General features: G+C 40.4%; 1 protein-coding gene across 4 annotated transcripts in view; it reads right to left on the bottom strand.

Moving 5' to 3' along the window:
* The window catches only part of KCNC1 (potassium voltage-gated channel subfamily C member 1), a 111,253-nt gene extending 88,735 nt beyond the window's left edge, over window positions 1-22,518 (bottom strand). For all 4 annotated transcript variants that reach the window (XM_009635433.2, XM_009635431.1, XM_009635434.1 and 1 more), the window contains exon 1: window positions 21,949-22,518. In XM_009635433.2, the coding sequence (XP_009633728.1) occupies window positions 21,949-22,518 (570 nt within the window). The remainder of the gene's footprint in view (window positions 1-21,948) is intronic.
* Between the last annotated feature and the right edge of the window lie 14 nt (window positions 22,519-22,532).

Below are 22,532 nucleotides of genomic sequence, written 5' to 3'. Positions count from 1 at the left end.
ATAAATTCCACATGTGTGGGATTTAAAATAGGACCCTTAGGCAATCCCATGCACAGGCTGCTGAAGGAAGGTGAAGGTGTTCTAGTACTATTTAGCATCCTTTGCTGGAGTAGGAGATGTCTGACTATGATGGAAATTCTGCTGAGGTTCAAAGTAGGAATAAGAATTACAGTTTATTGGTGATAGTTTTAAACCAAGCACCTTGGAAGCCAGTATGGTCAAGTCACAAAGGGTGGCATTTGCAGAGTTGGCAAGGAAGAAGGTGAGAAGGGCAGCTGCTGCGTTGCTGCCAAGGAGAGGAGTGAAATGTTTCTGCACTCCCCTCTCCTCTTGAGGGATTCTTCTCTCATTCGTGTCCTCAAGCATGACCAGCTCTGTTGACTAATAATGGTGCAGCTTTTATTTTCATTGGAATAGCAAAATATCCCCTCTCTCGCCTCTCAAAAGGTGGGTCTGTCCCACCTTGTGTGGTCTCTTTCTCTTGCAGGCTGCATTGGCTAGCAGCTCTTGGCCTCATCCCTGAGTGTGGTCAGGAGGGGATGGGGACAAACCTATGTCCCTGCCTGCATCTTGGTGGCACTCAGTGAGTCTAGTAAGACATTAGTTTGTTTTCTAGAGAATGAAGATCAGTATTCAGGGAAGAGGACCAAGATGTTGTGACAGCTGCCAATCTGCCTGGAAAATACTAAGTCTTTGCTACCATTCTCAGGGAGAAGAAATACTAGGTTTTACAGCAGCATCTGTTGGAACTAAGCGTGGCACAGGTTCTCCTGGACTTAGCATTATTGCTTTTGATCTGTTTAGACCTATTTACAATGGTGAGTCTGGTGAAATCTGGCTTTTTTTTTTTAAGAAGTGGGAGGCAGGATTCCTTTCTCATTTCTGTAAATGATTTCTTTTGAATAGCTGGAGAAAAAAGTGGGATCTTCCTGTGCCTCAGTTTGCACATTTTGCGAGAAAATTGGAAGAATACTTGCGTATCTCACTAGAGGTGCTGAAAGGATTAAGTAATTTCTGTGAAGCATTTTGAATTTCTGCAAAAAGCAAAATATTATTCTCTTTGCATAAATACTAAATGTAGAAGTTGAACAGTGATACCTACGATAATCAAAAACTCATCTTAAACATTTATAAATCCTCCTCTTTTTTGGCTATTCTTATAGGTCCTATTTCTGAAGATGCTCGCTGTCAGCAACTTATAGGGAAATCACTGGAATTTAGGGGTGCTCAGCCCTGATGCTGATTGTTTTTCTTTGAATGTATTTCTTCCTTGGAGTATTTTCTTTGAGCTCCATGTAGAAGGCCAAGTTCTCAACTGGAGTAAGTGCAGGTAGCTCTGCTCAGCTGAACATCTCTATAACTATTTGTATTAGCTAAAGATCATGCCCATATCCTGACGTACAAATGTGTCAGCTTGCAGTGTGAAAGCTATTGCTTTCTATTTTCCCAGTAGTGAAGATACTGCAGAAGAAATAGGCTTCAAAATTCTGCTGGTCATCTATAAGATGGTTTGGAGTTCATCCTGTTCATCCTAATATATGGCATTTGTAGTGTGGGATCTGGTGAAAGAAATAGTAACAGGAGTAAACTAGAACAACCTCATAGTTGCCAACATCAGCAGAGGCAACTGGATGCTACTGCAGGGCTTACCTGGTATTATTTCAGAATAAAATCCTTGCTTTAGGGCTTTAACTCCTGCTGACTGTCTGAAATGCAGCTGCTGTGCTGCTGAACTACCTGAAAAATTCTAGCATATGGATAATTTCAGGCTGTCAGCAGTAAAAACAATAGCAGGCAAGGAGACTAAAAAGAATGGGTTAAATCACAGACTTCCTACCTCTTCGGTATTCCTGGATAATAATCCACCTACAGTGACTCTATACTGTGGGTAGAAAATGCCTACCTCTTTTAAAACATAATTTATGCACTCCTTTGCCTTTTGAAAAGGATAGACACCAGCCAGATAGAAGACTGCTCTGCTGCATTAGGGCTCAAACTTAACCATCAAAATGTGTGCCTGATGTGCTAGTCAATCTGCCAAGTCATAAATGTTACAAACAGACATTTGATTACAGTGTATATTTATAAAGCATGCTTTTTAGCTATGTAGCTTTAGCAAATATTGCTTCTTCCAGTCTGTGCTCAAAGGACAGGGATACATATGCTGTTAACCTGACACAATATAAAGTCTGCCATAAACTGATTTCCCCAGAGGATTTCTTTCTGCAAGGGCTGTGTGCTATGAGGCAGTGTCTCCGGGATGATTCAAAGTGCCCTTGACTTGATCTGCAGTAAGCAGGAAGGAGGGTGCCTGATAGTTTCTTCTGTGATGCAGTGGTGGCATCTGAGGAGGCTGAAAGTGTGAAGGAGACTTAAAAGAAAGCTCTTTCCTTGTTTTTTTTTTTTTCCCTTATGAGAAAAAAGTTCTTGCGCTTGGACCTGAAGGGGTTGGTTGGTGAGAAGTTTCTGCTTTTGAAGTAAAATTCAGACCTAGAAAATTCTATGGTGGTTGCATAAGTATTGAAATTACAACATTGCTAAAGCCTGAAAAGCAAGTAATTGACTGGGGAACATATTTCAAATATAATTGCTTTCTGACCCTTTTTTTGTTTTGCTTTGAGTTTTGATTAACTTCACATTAATTATAATCAGTGAACACTGGGGAAGAAAGGGGTTTTTTTGGTTAAAATTCCAGCAGCTTTCCCTTGTTCCTCCATTTGACCAAAAAAAAAAACCAAACCAGGGAGGTCAAATTTGACACTTGAATTAGACAACCAGGATAGAAGCAATTTCAGGCCATTCCTGTATGCCATAAAGAAATAAAACCATGGTAAATATGAGTTAGAATTAATTCTTCAAAAGCAGTGCATTTTTTTGAGGAACACAATGGCCTCTGAGCAGTATCAAAGGCACCTAGCCATTTTCTGCTCACCTATAGCAAGAATTACCAGACTATTACAGTGGAAGGAGGTCCCAGCATGTGGGTCTTGCGCCGTTCACATATCTCCAACACACTCTATGGTCTGCATCCTAGTCAAAGGGTATTTTCAAAGAGATTGGTGTCTACAAAGCAGATGTGCAACTCTTGTGTCATCTGCCTTGCTCCTTGAGTCTTCAGGGGAATAACTAGCGTACTCCCTGTCCCAACACACTGCCAGTGACAGAAGAGGTCCAAGTGTCATTCTGCTGTGTCTGTCCTGACTTCTTTGCCTCTCATCCTGATCTGTAATAGTACCTCTGCCACTTCTGGCTGAATGTCTCCTCAGGAAGAGAATAGCTTATCTTCAATGTCTGTCTGATGCCTTTGTCTCAGAGGTCTCATAAAGATGATCCTGGAGATAAAGCCAACCCAGCTGAGAAAAAGGTGACTGCTCCCAGTATGCTTTGTGCCTTTCTGTGATTGCTCAGGGAGCTTCAGCATATGTCAGGCTTCAGCATATACAGCATCTGCTCCGGCATCTTATTATGTAGGGTGTTGGTCTCTTGGAAGAGTCCCACTTTGCTTAGACACAGCTCTCAGTTCATACTTAGTCTGCCTGTTCTGGGAAGGCAATGTGTTTTCTGGCAACAGTCAAGATAAAAATCAGGAGTTCATTTCTATTGTCACTTCAGGGCTGATGTGCAACTTGCTCCTTCAATTTGAAATCGTTATTCAGAATGGAGACAATGGGTTAATTCACTTGGACTATTATCTGGCTTTATGGTGTTGCTGCAAACTGGGGTCAGTTAAAATGTAAGGTATGATTAAGTCTGCTAGTGCTTTAATTTTGTATGTTTTGTTTTAGAATGTCTATTTGGGGATATATGTATTCAGTTTTTAGACTTTGTCATTATTTAATTAAAAGTTATTTAGTAGATCTGTCAACAGTCTGTTATGCACATTCTGCTGGGTGTGTCGTGCTAATTTTTCATCTGAAAGAAAAAAAAGAAACTTCTGATTTTTTAACTGTTGTTTAGAAAGGCTTTGTAGATGCAGTGCTAAATATTCCTAAATTTTACCTTCCTCATCCATGAAAGCTTTTCTTTCTCATTTCCTGTCAGTCTTACTGAGGAATGCTGAATAATCAGAATGAAGCAAAGATATGATTGCTTTCTGATCTCTCTAATTTATTTTGAGAACACCTTTAGTTCTTTCTGTGTCGAAAGGATGTCCTCACTTCACCCACATAAAGCAAACATGATACTGGAAATTCATTCAGTATCTCCAATTTATCTCCAAATTACTGTGCAAGCATTAATTAGTCTCCACAATACCCAGAAGAGGTAGGTAAATAATGTTCTATTATCCTGATTATAGATGTAAATCACTGTCAAGAAGTTGCGACTTGCCAGAGGTCACATTTGAAGTCAGATCAAGAGTTGGTGCATTCCTGTGCTTCCTACACAAGATCGTACCACTTCTGCCTGCTACCTTATCTCTCCTTGTTGCTTCAGCTACATCACTGTATCTGCTACTGAATCTTAAACATATATCCATATTGCAGTCCTCCCTGAACAGAATACATTAACAAGCCCCATCTTTTCATTAGACAGCATATATTCTCAATTAAAGATTGTCCATTTATTTTAGACTTCTTTTTTTTTAATTGATGTGATCAAACAAGGGCAAACAGGTGCTAATTGTCCCATGGATTTAACGCGCAATAAGAATCACCCCCAGAATAATACTTGTGGGGACTGTCACTGGAACTTACACGACATCTTTTAGTCTGACAGAGCAAGAGCCTGTGGCTCCCTCTCACTTCCACAAGTGTCCTATACGTTTATTAGGCCAGTTGTTTCCTCCCTAAATCCCATTTAGTCTTGGATCACAGCTGAAAGGAATCAGTACGTGTGGTGAAAGCCATAATTCTTGTGCAGAACTCCTAAGACGAAAAGCTGGTTTGGCTAGGTTGGAATGCTGAAGTCTCTGCCCTAGAGCTCTTAAAGAGATGAAGGTGGCTTCTTTGGTGGTTTCCTCCCCACCCCCCAAACTCTTGTGCCAGCTGCCAAGGTGTTTGACCTTCACAGGCCACAGAAAAAAAATGAGCGCATCAGATCATGCCATCCAAAATCCTCAAATGTCCTTATAGCAAAGGCTTCCCTAGTGCTAGTACTGGTGATACTACATGAGACTTTTCACTGTGGAGCCTAACCCTTTCCTTATTCTTTCACAAGCTTGCAACAGCAAAATTGTTGTTTTGACCACAGCTGTTTTGACCACAAAATCTATTACTGCAAATTCCTTTCTTCCTGGGCTTTTGTGAGGGCTGTTTTCTTGCTTGTGGCACATGCAGAACGTACTGGCATATTGCTAACTCATTTGAATTGTTTGATTAGATTGTTCTCACCTTGCTGGAAAAGGATTTGTGGTAAGTTGCCACAGTCTGAGATTTCAAGCTCTTGACAGCCTTGTTTCTCGACTAGTAGACTGGTGATTTGTCATCATACATTCCCTTTCCAAGGCCCCAACACTATTTGTTATTCAATGTCTAGTGAACGTTGAAGGGTGAGACTTCCCTCTCCCCACAGTGATTTGTTCTTCTAATACTGAAGCCTCCTCCCATCTCCTATTTACTGTTGCTACATCCTACTCCAGGCATTTTCCTTCTCATTGCTTACATTGGAACCGCTATTTTCTGTAGTTCCGCTTCAAGAGAGTGTCCTTCCAATGTCTGATGATGACTGCAGTTCCTCCACTGCATAGCATCCCATGCTCCGTGAGCAGATCAGTTATCCAACAACAATTAAAATGTTGCTTGAAAAACAGAATTTGTGCTACAGCCTCTGGGTGAAAGATGAACAATCAAAAGAACAAGATGATGTTGATCCTTCTAAAAGGAAGAGTAGTTTCATGTCCAGAAAGGGCTAGAGAAACACAGAGCAAGGCTGAGAATCATCTGAAGAAAAACTCAGGAGCAAGCCTGCATTTTCCTGATCTACATGGAAACCTGGTTTTATTCTCAGTTGATTTAAAAACAAACTCCACCTCAAGCAAGCTAAAGGACTGCAAGCAGATGTGTATTTGTAAATAAATCAATGGGAATTATCAAAGCAATTTGGAAAAAGAGAGATCCTTTTTTCCTTGAAAACATTCAGCAGAATTTGTCCTATTTGTCCTGCAGACTTCAAACTAGCAAAGTTTTGCAAGCTTTAGCAAAATTTTGTGCAGAAAATTATTTGCTTTTTATCTTTCAGTCATTTCCTATTCAACTTTGCTGGTTTGTTCTTTCTTTCTGACTACAATTTTACTTTTTCACTTTCTATTAAGTAAGTGTAAGTGGAGAAAAAGAAAGTAATGCTGGAGGGGAAAAAAAACCTTGGGATTTTTCTCATGGAGAAAAGCAAGAAACTTTGAATAAACCTTCCTTGAGAGGAGGGGGAGAAATGGCAGAAAAAAAATATTTTCTTGCCAAAAAGAAAACCTATCTACATTTATTTGACCAGCTCTAGATCTGAAACTGTAGAACACATATAATATTGTTGATACTCCAAAACCTGCTTCTTAGCCAAAAAGTCTGTGTATTGTGAGAAGGCTCCCTAAACATCATCTGCAAAGTTTCCAAAAACACAAGCCCCAAAAAAATCATCAACCTTTTCCCTCCCTCGCAACCCTCATGAGTAGCTGGATTTGAAAGACAAACAAGTCTGTGGTATAAATGTTAAGAAGGGGCTGGTGACATGCATGATGACTTTACTTTTGGCTTGTCTCTTTCTAAGTGCATGTTTGAAAAATAAAATCACTGCCTCAGCATAATGGGAAATTCAAAACCACGAGTGACTACTTAGCATTTTGATGAAGGTAGGTGTAGTTTAAGAAAAAATGTATTCTACCCTAAGCTGCAAGCCTGTGTTGAGTTTTGTTAACTAGATGAATTCATAATTTGGGCTAGTGAGTTGGCTTAAGAGTGTTTTTGTGGCCTGTGGGTATTTTTTAATAGCAGGACTGCGGTGAGCACTTGCAGTGAGCACTAGCAGGAATTATGCGGCTTGGTAGCTTCATCTCATCTTGAAATTTTTCTTGATTACAGCTAGTACCATATTCAGTGCAGGCAGTGAATGAGAAGAAATTTTTTTCCATTTGTGTCCAAATCTTTATTGATATGCCTCTCAAAATACAGCTTCTGGTCTCTCAATGAACATGGTACAGGGCTTGTGAACATAGTTTCCACGCATAAATTGTCTACTGCCTTTTTCTGAATGTATTTCTGAGCCCTTTGCCATCTGTGTACATTACAGCTCTTGTAGGAAGACCTTTAGACCAAACTACTGCTGTATCTGGACAGTCATGTACGAGTGTACGAGCTCATAGTAGAAATCTCTTTTTTTTTTTTTTTTTTTTTTTTTTTTCTTTTGCTAAAGTTGTCAAAGCGAGGAGCCAGGGATGCCCCAGAAAGGGGTTTCTACTGTAAGTTTTGCAGTTCCAGGAATTAATCATGTGCCCACAGCTACCGTAAGTGGAAACTACATCTGTTAGTCTGGCTTTGCTAAATAAAACCTGGTTGGCTATTGGGATGAATGATGTAATCAGATGTCCTTGTGGCAAAAAAAACCCCCCAACTGTTGTTCCTAATATTCACATCTAGGATCTCTGCTTAAATTTACCGCAATTCTCACACCTGTAAACATGTATGTCTTGCTTCTAAAACAGATTTAGGACAATCAAGATAAAAAGAGATTACACGAAATTTGTTGCTGGTCTGAATTAGACCTTGCTGCTGAAGTCAAGAGAAGGAAAAGCTTATATTTACAAGAAATATTATAAAATCAAAGAGCAGTTGTGTGTAGTGTTCTCAGCAGACATACAGCTACTTTGAAATCCTACCTGGATGAAGAGAGTACAAAAAAGTACTTCACATTGGTGCTATAAAAATGGTACTTGAATGATCAGAACAAAAGCCTATGGATCCAAAGTCCCCTTGTGCAGTATTGCATAACCATGTAGATCCAGGGAGCAGAGTAGATGCCTGCTTTACCCAGTTTTAATTCCTGTCTGATGGAGGTTGTGTAATGTGACTCTCTGCATAAGGGAACAAATGGCTCTAGATGCTTCATAGCAGAGTCCTCCACCTCCTAGAAGAATGAAAATAAGGATGACCTCCCCAGATTCCTACATGTGAAAGGTAACTTTCCTCTGCTTGCAAGAACCCAGCAGAAACTTTGTGGACGTGTACCCCCTTCCTTTGAATTTTCTTACAAGGTGACTTTGATCCTAATTGTCTTGAGCATTTTGCACTTCAATATTGAATACTCGTTTAAAATTGTAATGACACTTTGTTTATATCTTGTCCTTTTTGTAGAAGTTTTAAAAAGTATTTTCATAAATAGTTAAGACTCACAGAACCTTCATAATGCAGGGAGATACTAGTACTGGCAGTCTCCTTATCAGATGATGATAAATAGATGCACAAAGCTCTCGCAATTGACATTTTAAAAAGTTTCCAATGCCGAGCTTAAGAACTTTTAGGGATCAACTTGAAGAGACTGTCTGCAGCTGTCATTGACTTCAGGGGCAGCTATGAAATTCAGGATCTGGTGCTGAAAGTCCTGTTGTGACCTTCTTTGTGAGATCAATGTTTATATCTAAAGGGGAATTTTGCTACTGCAGGATGTCCAAGGCTTAGCGAGACCACTGACACAGGAGTTAGCCCAGTGTCTGAAACCTGCCTGGGATTAGCTTTTTTTCAGCATGTTTTCAGGTGTGGTAGTGGGCCTTTTCTGATGCCAAACACAGAGTCTTGAAAACACTGTTCTTCTTGTTGCAAGAGAGTAGTTAAAAAAATGTACATATTTACTTACAAAATAGGCTGGAACGGTTTTCATGTAGAACATGAGGCCTAGGAACACAGCTCCAAACTTTCTGAGTTTTGTTCATATTCCTTACCACAGTTCCCAGTAAGATTTCTCTTTCATCTACATTTGCCGTAGTCCCTACTTTCTCCCTTTCTAATAATTTAAGAGACAAGATGACAGAACAGATTAGAAAAATATCTATAAATAATACCGTACATAAAGAGGCATTTACCCACTGAGTCTTAAAACTCATTCCCTGATTTGGTTCTATTTTTATAAGCTTCATCTTACTTGACACTGACAATGATTCATATAAATATTAAGTATTCATGTTTAGTCCACTGCACATAAGTGAAGCTAAACTGTAGTGTTCTTTGGAGTTTTTACCCTGCAGGTCCTTACTTAGGATAGAAAGAGGTATAGGAGGATTCAGTTCCTGACTACTCTACAGTTTGATCCTGTGGTCCTATATCAGATAGCACAGATGTAGCATTTTAAAAATTTTCAATGCCATTCATATTTCTTTTTTTTTTTCTGCAGGATATAAAAAAAGGACATGTTACCCTCAATTAAAATCTAAATCTGAAGGCTGTGGAATATAACATGATTTCTTATTTATACCTATTTGTTGTGTTGTAGTTATGTAGAACAACTCTATCTAGAACAACATTATCCTTTTGCTATATATTGTTTTTAATTAAATCAGTTTTTTACATGTTTTATTTATTGTCTAAAGGTTTTGTTCTTTAGACTGCACAGCAAAGCTATTTAAAGAATGAAAGAAAATACTATTTTCAATATTTGTCATTTCTAAATTCTAATACAATTGTGTTTCTGTTATAGCAGGAGTAGATTTGATAACAGATGGTAAAACTGCAAAACTGCCTCTGCTTCATTAGAGCCCCTGACAAGACTCTTATACGAGGTAAATTACAGTAGAGAGGGATATTTAACAATATACCCTTCACCGTTTCCACTAAGATTTTGAACTAGTATTATGTGTGTCATGAAGGCAGTGAATCTAATAGCTGGAATGTTTATTGATCGCTTCTGTGTTGGTTGTTAATGCCAGACCTAAAGCGTACGTGCTGTAAAAGGCCCTAATCTTGCAAAGACTTGTTCTAGTGCTTTTCCAAGTTAAATTTATCCTGGCAATAGTTTAATTTAGATTGCTTTCCTTTAATGGTGATAAAGCACTTTGAAATATTAAAAAGTAATAAAATGTAAGTGATCAATTTCCATTTAAATTAAATTGTTTATGTTAAAATATTGATGAAAAGGCAGCCTTCGAAGATTTAAAAAATGCTTGTAATTACATGGCATGACTGAAAGGTCACAGATTGATAGCCCTGGGAAACATAGGTCTTTTCAAAAGAAACTATGTGATGTGTCCTTACACTGGCTTGGGAGCTCGCTTTCCAGTGTAGCAGAACTGCTCAGACTCTGGGGTGAAAAAGTTCTCTCTGCTTCTGCATATCATCTATTTCTGGGTACCATCTCATACTTTTCTGTGCATTTTGTACATTCCTTCTCCACAGGGGCTGCACAGAGATCACGAAATCACTGCACATGGCTCATCCTGGAGTCAACTGCGTGATGACGTGGTTATTTCCTAAGAGGAACTGGCTTCAAACTAGTGAGTGATCGAAAATAAAAAACTATCATTGTCACACGCTGAAGTTACACTGTCTTTGAGAATGTCACTACACGTATCTCTCTTCTCCTGTTAATCTTGCTGGATTCAGTAGCCCAGAATTACCACACAGGAACAGCTTCTTTGTTCCACTTTATTGGGAAATGCTGCTTTGGCCGCATACTCGGTATATTGGTTTGTGAATTCCTCATGCTGTGCAAACTGGATCAACTTCACTAACTGCCTGGATTATGCAGCTGTCTGAAGTTGGGAAGTCTCTTGAGCAGAGATAGATAAAAATTTGAAATCCCGCAGTTGGAGGAAGATATTAGGGATGCAAAAAATAATAAAAAGGGATTCTACAGGTATATCAGCCGGAAAAGGAAGGTTAAAGAGAGTGTACCCCCGCTGATAAGCGAGACCGGCAGGCTGGTAACAGCAGATGAGGAGAAGGCTGAGGTACTCAACAACTTTTTTGCCTCAGTCTTCACTGGCAGCCTCTCTCCTCACCCCTCTCGAGTTGATGGATGGCATGAGGAGGCCTGGGAGGGCAAAACCCCTCCTGCTGTAGGAGAAGACCAGGTTCGTGACCACCTGAGGAACCTGAATACACAGAAGTCCATGGGACCTGATGAGATGCATCCCAGAGTCCTGAGGGAATTGGCCGATGTAGTCGCTAAGCCACTCTCCATAATATTTGAAAAGTCATGGCAGTCAGGTGAAGTCCCTGGTGACTGGAAGAAGGGCAACGTTGTGCCCATTTTCAAAAAGGGTAGAAAGGAAGACCCTGGGAACTACCGACCTGTCAGCCTCACCTCTGTGCCTGGGAAGATCATGGAACAGATCCTTCAAGGCCAGGTTGGATGGGGCTCTGAGCAACCTGATCTAGTTGGCGGTGTCCCTGCTGACTGCAGGGGGGTTGGACTCGATGACCTCTAGTGGTCCCCTCCAACCCAAAACATTCTATGATTCTATGATTCTATATTAAACCTGAAATTTCGCATTCTGAGCAAAAAACTGTAGCCGCTGGATTATTGCATCTGGGAAATTGTTTCACACTACAAATATCTCCTGTTTTTATTTGAGCATGTTTTTGAGAACAGCTTATATTCAGTGTGTATTCAGCAAGCACATTTAAAAGACTGTGCCTGTTAGTGAAGAAAAATTATGGGCATTAACTGGGCTTTGATATAAGGCAGTTGCCAACAATACTAAAGCAGTTCCGGGCATAGGCATAAACAATACTGCAGGCACTGGGAAATTTTAATATGCATTTTAAAAAATTACATCTGCAGGGTTAGTGTTTTGGGAATTGTAAGTTTGAGCTCACATGGCTACATCCTTTCATGAGTCTGGTCTCAGAAGTGAGGATGTGGGAACTGACTGCTAGATTTCTGTAACACTGGAGTGATGCAGAGATGGTGGGTACCCACCCCTGCTGCCTTTGCACTGGCTGGAACAGCTCATACACATACTGCACCTCTTGAAGAATCATAGCTTTGGGTGATCTTCTGCTCCAGTCCAGGTTGGTTTGGGAAACACTGCATCTGAGTATAGTGTAAATTCATCCCATGGATGCTTACTGTTAACTTGCTGGTTTTAAGGCAATAGCTTTTAGAGGCTTCAACAGAGATTATAACCTTATTGTGCTAGTTACTGCAATAAATAGATGCTAAGGAAGAGACAATAAAAATGCAAAGCAAGTAACCTGAGAAAAGTTGGTTTCCTATTTTGAAAATGAGGTACTAAGATTAAGTGTCTTGTATGATCCCACACACAGTAAAATTCATAGAAAATGAGAAGGGCTGAAGCATACCCAAATGACGTGGCTTAATAAGCTAATATAACATGCTGTTTGTGTGCTTGTGCCATTGCAAATGTTCATTTGCTGAGCTATATGAATATGGCCTGCCTTCATACTACTGGCATGCTGTAGATGCTAGCCGAAACCCCTGAGAGGATTCTTCAGAGTTAACATATGCAAGCATGTAGGGTGCACAAATAATGACTTTAGTCAGATCTGCTAAGAAAGGCTCACTTGATAAGCTGTATTAATGCAGTTGCTTGCAATCATCTGTCCAAATGTCAGGTTTGGGGGTTTTTTTTAGGGTTTGGTTGGGGTTTTTTTGCTTGTAAATTCACACCATGTAGATCTGTGTATATTTCTGTGGACTCATGTGGACAGTTTTGAATGAACGTTAAAGGTCACCTAATAAGATCAAAGGCTTACCCTGTTGTCTTAGCCAAGATATCCTTTAAGGACAGTAAATATGCAGTTTTAGGAGTTGCTGCCATTGATGGTAGTATGTATGTGAAGATAAATTTGTGCTTTGGAGATGAAGATGCTACAGAATTGCTACTGAATTTCAAATTTTTCATTTGCCTTTAGTCCATGTCACTGACACTTAGCAGGCAAAATGAGCTGCTTTTCTTAGAGGAACAGGTTCTCCAAAAGATGTTTTCCTTAGAACAGTGAATGCACTTCTGCACTATTGATTTCCTGCTGCTTAGACATAACTAACATTACAAGTAATCTATACAGTTTTAAAATTTACGTTAGGTCTTTTAATAAAATCACCAACACCTTTGGGACTTCTTGGTAGGATTAAACACCAAACTCCTATCAGCTGAACATTAAATTTCCATACTGCTTAAGCAAAATTCAGATATAAGCTGATCTGCTACCGCCCCCAAAAAAAAAAACCAAACACCTTCCCCACCCCCAGAAATTGACTCAGTCTGGTATAGGTTGAGCTATCATAGCGTGGTTAGGTTGTTAGGTTGTTCTTGGTTTGTTCTTACAAAGTGCTTTACTGAAAAAGCCTGAGTTAAAATCAGTTCTGCAGTATGCGGGACACATAGCCAAGAAGTGCTAAGACGTACTGTCACTAGATTTCTTGCAAAACTCCACACTATAAGCAATGGGGAGATCCAAGCTAAAAAAAGAAACAGGAATAGCACAATGTGGCTGACATCATGTTGTCTTGTTTTTAGAGTAGAGATCAAAGGCTGCTGTGAAGGCAAGCCCTTTTGCATTGAGTATTGTGGCAATTGCACAATTGTCCTTGTCCTGAAAAAATTTGCCTGAAATAGGTCTGCAAGGGTTTCTGTCTGGATCCCACTAAAATCAATGGCAGCTGTGGCAGTAGCACTATGAGGTGTGCATGGGGGGCATTTTACTGACGGTCTCTTAACTCCTTGCCCACGTCCTTTTCTGCTATAAGACATGACCTCCTTCCACTGGAGGTTTTAGGTGCTCAGCATTTTTAGGGCTTTCTCCCTAATCATTTTTTTGAAGCCTGTTATCAAATTAGAAGCATTCCGATTGAAGGTTTTAATTTAATTAATAACTGGGTAAATCACAAAACTGATCTCCACCATTTATACCTGTCAATTGATCCAGCATAATGAAGACAGCAAGAATCCAAACTGAAAAGTGGAACAGGGTTATTGGAATGAATTTTCAAAGTGAAATCTGCAGCTGAATTTCTGATGCATGTCAAATAATAAGTGACCTGAACTGACAGATCTTTCTGTATTTGAATAGGGAAATGCAGATAATGTTTTAAGTGGGGTTTTGGAGGGCAAAAGTGGGCAAGAATAGGGATTCTGCTGCAGCTGAAACAAGGAGCTATTATTCTGTTGGTGTGTTTCTGTGTGCATTTTTTTTTGTGAGTGCTGAGTAGATGATCCAGGAAATTCAGGAAAGCAGATGGATTCAGTTTGGTTGTGCAGACCAAAATGCCTGTTTTAACTCATACTTGTCTCTGGGAAATTATAAGACTCTGCAGGAATAGGTTTTGCCCTTGTTATTTAAAACCAAATAATCCATTTTACTGCTTCTTAAAAGGGACATTCTTGCCCAGATTTTCAAGTAAAAAGCCAGTTAGGATATTTTAAACAGTTTCATGCAGTCACAGCACCACAATGGTCTTGACTGAACATTTTCTCAAAGTAAATCTAGCAGTGCTAAGATTTACTGCTGCTCCTGAAGTATCAACATAATTACGTAAGTGTGTGCCAGCAGCGTGTGCCTGTGTTGGTAGCTCGTGTGCGGCACACACATCGCCGGCTGTCTGCAGTGCACTGAAATTGGAGATTTATTGCATTTACAAAGGGCCATTACAATGCAGTTCTAACTTACTGTCATTAAAGGGTCTTACATCATAAGCAATCACTGCAAAAAGCCGTGGACTGAGATTTATTCATAATTTTTATAGCATGATTTATTAGACCTCCCATTATATCTTATAAATCATATCTGAAAGAAATGAAAATCAATTAGGGCCTGGTCCTTTCACCTTTACCTGTGTTGGGTAGTACCTTGTTCTCAGCCTGAAGGAAAGAGGGATATTCCTGGAGTAAGCTATCACTACAAGAGTAGGAGTGAAGATAGCAAAATCTGGGTCCTTACTGAGCACAGGAGAGAGATGTAAAAATTATTCTAGAAATTACAGCATTCGGTTTATATTCCAGGGGGAGGGGGTGGTTCTCCACGGATTCATAGATTTCTCTGATTTCATCCGATCCTAACACTCCTGTGTACCATTTGGAGTGAATCACGTATTTATGTAATGCAATATTCAGCAGAGAAAGCCAAGTCAGCCTTCTAATACTGTTCTTTCGTCAGATCAAATTCAGCATATAGTAAGTGAGAAGCTAATTGCAACACAATTGCAAAGATCTCAAAATGGCTGTTTTATTAGTCTTATCCTCCAAGAATGCATTGAAATTGCAAAATGAAAACAGTTTTGCCATCTGCATTTGCATGAGAAAGAATTACGCACTTGATTATCAATTAGGGCCCAATTTTTCCATCTGAATACCCCTGCTTGCCCTTTTTATTATGAAATACAGTGCTTGGATCTTATTTGGTTGATCATTAATTGAAGCCATGTGGCCTGAATGGGGATGTATTCTATAGTCCTTTGCAGTAAAAAGTGCCAGTAAGATCATGAAGAGCTTTGTCCGTATTAGAGCTCTATGTTTTGATGCAATGTGCTGAAGATGCCCGTGTCTTTAAATGATTATGAAAATACATATTTGAATATGTATGTTCCTAATAAATTGCTAAGATCTATTGCACTCCAGTGCTTTGGAATGGAAATGTGCAACGTATCTATTAAAAAAGCAGTATGCTGCAATTAATTTGTTATCCTGAACCATACTGCAGGAAAATTCATTTCCCTGCTTGAAGTTAGCGGTAATTTCAGCACTGAATTTCAGTAACAGTAAGGCTGGGCCCTCTGTTGCTGATTTGCTAACATCTCTCCTTACGTTAAAAGAAAGGCAATATGTACAGACTTTACTAAAGTACTATACATAAATATACACAGATCAGTCACGTATTTTTAAAAATAAGAACGATGAATACCACTGAATACTAGACTGCACAGCAGAAGAAAAAACAAGATGGAAAAATAGTTTTCTTAGGTATGTTCTAATATATCGCATTTTTGTGAGCAGTTCTAAAATAGAAATATTGTAATTGCTCCATGGATCTTTTTATCCTTTGTCTCATAATATACCAACAGAGAATACCAGTATTTTGTTGCCTTTTTTCCCTTACCAAAATAGCAAATGTCAGGGGAAGGGCAAAGAAAATAATTGAAGGCACATAGGGATGGATTAAAGAGAGAAGGGACCAAATATCATACTGAAATCAGTAAATTCACATTGATTTCAGTGGCACCAAGGTTACATTTTCAGAAGTATTTTGGGATGGTTTAATTCTGAAGTCCTTCCTCATATGGAAATCCCACTCAGCATCGTAGGAGGTGGCAGTGATAGGAAGGCATATATATGTGTATGCATATGATGGTATGATCCATACAATCACAGCCTTGGCTATATCAAGTAAATTTTGTAACCTAGAAACATTAAGTAAGATTTTTTTTTAAAAAAAAAAAAAATTAAAATGGCAACAGATGCTGTTCTTTTTTAAGGTTTTAGAATAATAGAAATAAAATTGGAAATAGGCAAATGGATTAAAAAAACCCTTCCTTGAATTGAAACTGCTAAGTCTGTACTAGCCAGCCATAGATTTGTCAGGTGGATAACATCATCCCTCTCATCTCCCTGTGAGGCTGTGACTTCAAAGAGATTGTAAGATGTTCTGGGCAGACATCATATCTCCCTATGTGTTTCTGAACAACTCAGACCAATAGACCAATGAAGTCATGATTCTGCATAGCTGCTATGATCTTTTTTTTTTTTTTTGTGGTGGTTTTAAAATTTATTACTTCTGAAGTCAGAGGGACAATTCCCAGGAGTTATTTGTCAGTGTGCCTGCTCCCACCTTGGCTAACTCAATAGGGACTGAACGTGGGACTTGGTGTGAGCGGTGAACGCTTTCTAGCTGGCATTGCAAAGGCTTCTTTGGACAGGATGCAGAGAAGACTATACCAAGCTTACTAATGGGTTATATAAGGATTTGCAGTAACATGTCCCTTGATGGGAGAAAATAGGAATAAAATGGGATTTTAGGAACTATGTTAATAATGAATGATAGAGTGGTAGTTAATGCCTGTCTGTAATTCCATTACACTACAAGTGCAGGGGAAACTTCATTTAATGTTGGAAGATTCTCATTTTTCCAGAGCTGTAATGCAGCGTGCAGTTAAAATTAGGCTGTCTCGTTAATTGTCAAAGTATATAGTGAGAATTACTGCAGCCAGCTTCAGCGCAGGATTAGATATGCCTCTGCAGGGGAGACCTTGCAGAAAGGCCCAAGGTGGGAGAGCAGCTCCATCAGGGCCCCTTGGATGGAATCTCTCCCCAGGGAGAGGGGTGCCTGTGGGTAGGGGGAAGCGTGTGGGGCAGCTCTTCTCCTTCCTCTCCTATCTGCTCATGCTTGGCGGGACTCCCCAGAGCACTGTCCGTGGATCACTCCTGTGTGAATCGTGTCCCACGTCAGACGGCTGCAGAATAAGCTCCCCTTGTGAAGGGTGATGAGGATCTATTCCTACTCCGATTTCCTGAGCTTAGCCATATGGGGCCAGGGTAAAGGATGAGCAGAAAACACTCCAGCCTCTAAGCCTTGAGTCAGTATGGTTATTCAGGAACTAGGATCCCGTAAACCTTCTCGTACCTACAGGATGCAGTTTATATAGAGAAAAACCAGTTTAAATTAACACAGCAAGGTTGAAATACTCTTGAATGTACAAAAGAAAGCTGGAAGAAATCCCCGGGGAATACCTTTTTCCTCACTTCTTCCCCACTATCCTTTTTTGCTGTCTGCTTCTCAGTGTTGGAAGCTTGTCCTTCAAAAATCACCCACTGGGGAAAGCAGATTCTTCTGCAGGATGTGAAGGGAGAACATGAGGGAAGGGTGAGCGAGAGTTTTGCCATAAGCCTTTCCTCTTCCAGATCAGAGCTGTATAGTATACGCCAGGATGGCAAGTCAAGCTGTTGAGGACTTTCCATAGGACCCCAACCAGCTTTTATTTAAAGACAGTAAAAATGTTTTTTTGGAAGGACTACAAAAGCTTTCCTGAGGGTTCACTAATGAAGCTTAACTGCCAATTTGAATGTGAGCACTAGCACAGAATCTCAGCTGAAAGCTCCTGGTTCTCAAACACTGACTAACCTAACAGCTGTGAATTAATGCAAACAGAGCCTTATCCTGCTGGGTAGGAGGAGAAGGAAGGGGGCAAAGATGTTAGCTACCTGCAGGCCAAACTCCCCAGGAAGTCAGTGGCAGCTTTGCTAGTGTAAGAACAGCATGACCAGACGTAAATATAAAGGAGACAGAATGGTAAGAAAATATTTTTCACACATTTGTGTACTGAGGGGCCTATGAAGTCTAATGAGTGCAGAAGGCAGGATCTCTGTCACAACATAACTCTCAGATATGCTGCTTTAGCGTATGTAGCAGCGTAGTATGTGTAGCTTTCTGTGTGACTATTTCCTTCTTCGCATCTACTTACGAAAAATAAATTTAGAAAGTTGCCTGATGATGCAAAAAGGACAGTTCTAATAAGCTTTAAAGAAACATCTCACCAATTTAGGTGCACAATATCCATTGACATGCAGTATTTAGCTGCCTGATGAGGTGCTTTTGAAAATCCACCTGGATGCCTGTCTATCTACATATGCACCCAGTATCTGTAAACCTGATCTTTTCCATCACCTTATCTGTTACTCTGTTCAGACCTCCAGGTACTAGACTTTGCCTCTGTTATCCACATGTGAATTCTTTAAGTCACAGAGAAGTACGACACCTGTTTATCTTATTAAGGTAGGTGTCTAAGGCAATCTGTGATTTGAAACAAGCTACCTTTTCTTATTAGAGATTTAGAAGGCAATGCAATTTTTTAAAGTGTTTCATCTTTTTAGAAAGAACTACCTTATTTAAGAAATTAGTGTTTAGAAAAGTAGGATTTAATTAAACTCAGGCATTATTGTTTTATCAAGAAACTGTTGACTATGTTGCACCTAAAGACAAACAACTAGTGACCGGGAGCTTCTGTTTTATCAAAGTTTAGAAAGAGGCAAAATTTGCAGGGTGAGCTGATTTTGCCTGACATACGCAAATTCTCTTCCAGCTTTCCCTGGCGTCTACAGTGAGATCAGATGTAATTTAGTATGAGTTACGTGCTGGTGAAGCAAACCAGTCAAATGTACTTGTATTTGTAAGCAGTGTCCATTGAAATGCTCCAAGAATGCCTAGCTTATGTAAATGCTGAGCTTTCCGTAGCCAGTTCCTAAACATTCACTGGATTAGTGTACCAGATATAGCCCAGAGAAATCTGGCTTTCTTCAGATATGCAGGTTTTCATTTAATCTTAATATTCATATACTGCGTTCCTTTTACTTGCCCAAGTGTAACAGTATAATGGTTATGTAAACTGATGCTTATATTAAGAGGTTATTTTGACATACATTTTGGTGCCATACGTAAACACCAAACATGTATAATCACCACCATTAGTACAATCAGATCCAATTAGGATGAAAACATTTTGTGATGTATTTTTTTGACAAAATGGCAATGTGAACTTAAGTTTTTGCATGACTGAAATTTGTAATTGAAAGTAGTGTACACAGCTAGAAGTGAGGTAACAGTGGATTTGCCTGACTACTTTACTAACGATTGCTTTAATATACCATTCACTTGTTAATGATGCTATCAATTACTTTACTGTAAATTAGCTATTGTAAGTTTGAGGTCTTTTTGCAATGTCTGTGTTAGGTTACAGGAGCATAAATCAAACTCCCATCTCTTTTTACATCCATAACCATAACATATGGCTTTTATTAGGAAATGTTAAGTGTCTTATAATGTCTTCTTAATGGACAGTGTGTGCATGTGTTGATGATGAAAGCCATCTTCCTTCATGCAAAATATTAATGCATATGGCCTACATCTCCATAGATACAAGTTAAAGAATCATATTTAACCCATGAAATATTCAGTATACACTTCAACTTTACCCAGAATTCACATTTCTCTACTGTAACAATCCTTTAAGGAAAGAACAAGTTAGAGGTAAATCAGGGGTTGAATTCTACCAGGTATGCACATGTAATTGTGAATAAACGATATAATATCCACTGAAAAAAAAAAAAAACCCAAAAACCAAAAAAAAAAAAACCCAAAGGGAAATCACTTTATAAAATGCCTATTCCTAAATGAAAATACCCACAGAGGATTAGAAAATGGAATTTATGTTCCCCTAGAATTCCAGCTTGTATATCACAAAGACTCTTAATGTTGGTTATAGATTTTGTCCTCCAACCTAAAGTATCATAATGCTTCCAAGCAAAAGGGTGTTTTAGCCTCTGTTTGCATCCTTTTCATTGGGGCAGCCTTACCCATTTGGCTTTTGGACCGTTCCACAAAATCTTGGACAAGCACACTGCTTTGACTTGAAATGTTTTTTACCAACAGATTCCTGGGCACCAGAGAGATCTACTGTTCAAATCAACACCTGCTAACGTTGGGCTTGATTAAAGGAAGCTAACTAAGCCTTTTGAAGGATACCCTGCAGCCTTCCTTCTCCGTTTCCATGCTCCCTTGGCAGAAATCAGGGATTTGAAAGCTGCAATTCAACATCATCATCCTTTCATCTCGTGGTAAATATTTTATTATTCCTTTATCCTCCATGCTGTTTAAAGGAATTCATTTAAAATATTAACTTCTTTGTTCAGGGAGGAAATCTCCAAAGTGTATGCAAACAAAAATCTTTAGAAATGCACCAAGATAAAACTCCAGGCTCTGCTCCAGCTTTCCCCATTCATTCAGTCTGCAGACCTGGCGGCTCCCTGCTGGAGATCTCTGCTCAGACCAAAAGTCTCCAGCAGCTGCTGGTTCCACCACCCATTCATACACAACCAGCTCCCCTGTCCCTGCATTTCCACTTCTCTTTCCTCCATCCGTCCAATATGCTCCCTAATCTGATCTCACTTCTTTGATCCTCCTCAGGAACACCGATCATCCTCCCACGCCAAAGCACCACTCATCCCTACCGAGGGCTGGCAGCAGTTATCCTGTAAGAAAGGTACATTTAAGAGAGGAGTAAAACCTACCCAAACCAATTTCTTTGCAAAGGTACTATCCTTCCTGTATTTTCCTGCTTATCAGTATGGGTATCTTGGGGGTTAATCCTGCTGCTGTTCCTGAAGTAAATGTTTTCTTTACTTTTGATGCCAGGAGCAGAATCAGGCCCTAATTAATGTAATTATCCTCCTATGTAATAGTATGAAGGTACCTCCTTAGAGGAGGTGGACGACTATTTAAGACCATCTTTATCCACAGCTATGCTGTGAACTGCACCAGTGTGCCTTCCCTTTCCAAAACAACCGCAGGCGCCAGGAGGGGAGGAGTTGTCCTTCAGTAGCCAGGCAAGAAACCTGTCAAACACAGTGTCCCTTCTACATGAATGAACCCTCTCCTCTGATTAATACTTTGCATTTCCCACAAGGGAAAAGACAGAGCGAGGAGGTAAGTGAGCAACTGAATTACCCATTCTCAGGGAAGCATGATCATAAATATTTAACGTGGTACGTATGAGAAAAGAGAAAGGAACAGACTCCCTTTCCAGTCCAAGCTGATAAACTCCAAATCCCTTGGTCCCACAGGGACTGCCTGCTCCTGTGATCCTTTCTCCATCTCATAAAGGGGAGAGAGCCGTTAGCTCATAGGAGGGCTGGACAAGGTGTCTCTCTTTACTGGGGAATGACTGACTGTAAAAATATGTGCATGGAGGGAAACTACCTGGTATAATGGAGATCTCCCTGGCCTGTGAATGGGACCTTGCTCCAGGCTGTGGGTTTTTAGGAGCCTGTTAGAAAATAAGGGTCTCTGGAAGCCCACATACAAGTACATGAGCTCACGCCTTGGCATCCACTTGTGCCCTGTACATGGGGCCTGCTTGAGAGTGTGGGTTATGTCCCCATAGCCTGTGCGTGACTTTTGTATGGCCACACACATGGATGACTGCTCTGCTCTGACAGTGGAGATAACCCTGATGATGCTGGGAGGAAGTGGGGCTGGAGGGAGGTTCGAGTGTTTTGATGTGGGTGCTGATTGCATAGCTTACCCTTGCATATCTGGAGGAGTAGGGATCCTCAAAGAGCGCCCAGATGCGGGGCTGCCACCGTCTCCAGAAGCCCCCAGACCTGCCATCTGGGGAGTCACTAAGTGCTAGGCGTTTTGTCATCTCCAGCTCCTCTTCACCATCACCAGAGTCTCCGGTGCCATCTATGTCTCCGTCCTCGGCACTGCTATCCAGGGGCGCCCCACCAAAGCTGTCCAGAGCCTCTTCGGCGTCGCGGTGCTGCCGGTAGGTCATCCAACAGCAGGGCTCCACATCGGTCTCATCGATGCCCCAGAAGGCCAGCTCCTCCTCATACAGGGGCCCGCACACGTCCGCGGGGCAGTGCAGCTTGCCAGTGCAGAAGTAATTCAGGATGTGGGCAAAGACGCCCGGGTGCCGGTCAAAGAAAAACTCATCCGTGCGGGGGTCATAGTCGAAGTGGCTGTGGGCATCGGGTTCGGCGATCCAGGCCAGCCGAGTGCCGGGCAGGGTGCGTAGGGTGCTGCGGTAAGTCTGGTGCCTAGTCCCTCCCACGTTGATCACAATGCGGTCGCTCTCGTCGCCCTGGCCCATCTCGTCTCTTTTTA

This window comes from Egretta garzetta, unplaced genomic scaffold, assembly GCF_000687185.1.
Source record: "Egretta garzetta isolate BGI_Z169 unplaced genomic scaffold, ASM68718v1 scaffold133, whole genome shotgun sequence".
Classification (NCBI taxonomy): Eukaryota; Metazoa; Chordata; class Aves; order Pelecaniformes; family Ardeidae; genus Egretta; species Egretta garzetta.
This window is presented reverse-complemented; position numbering and strand designations above follow the sequence as displayed.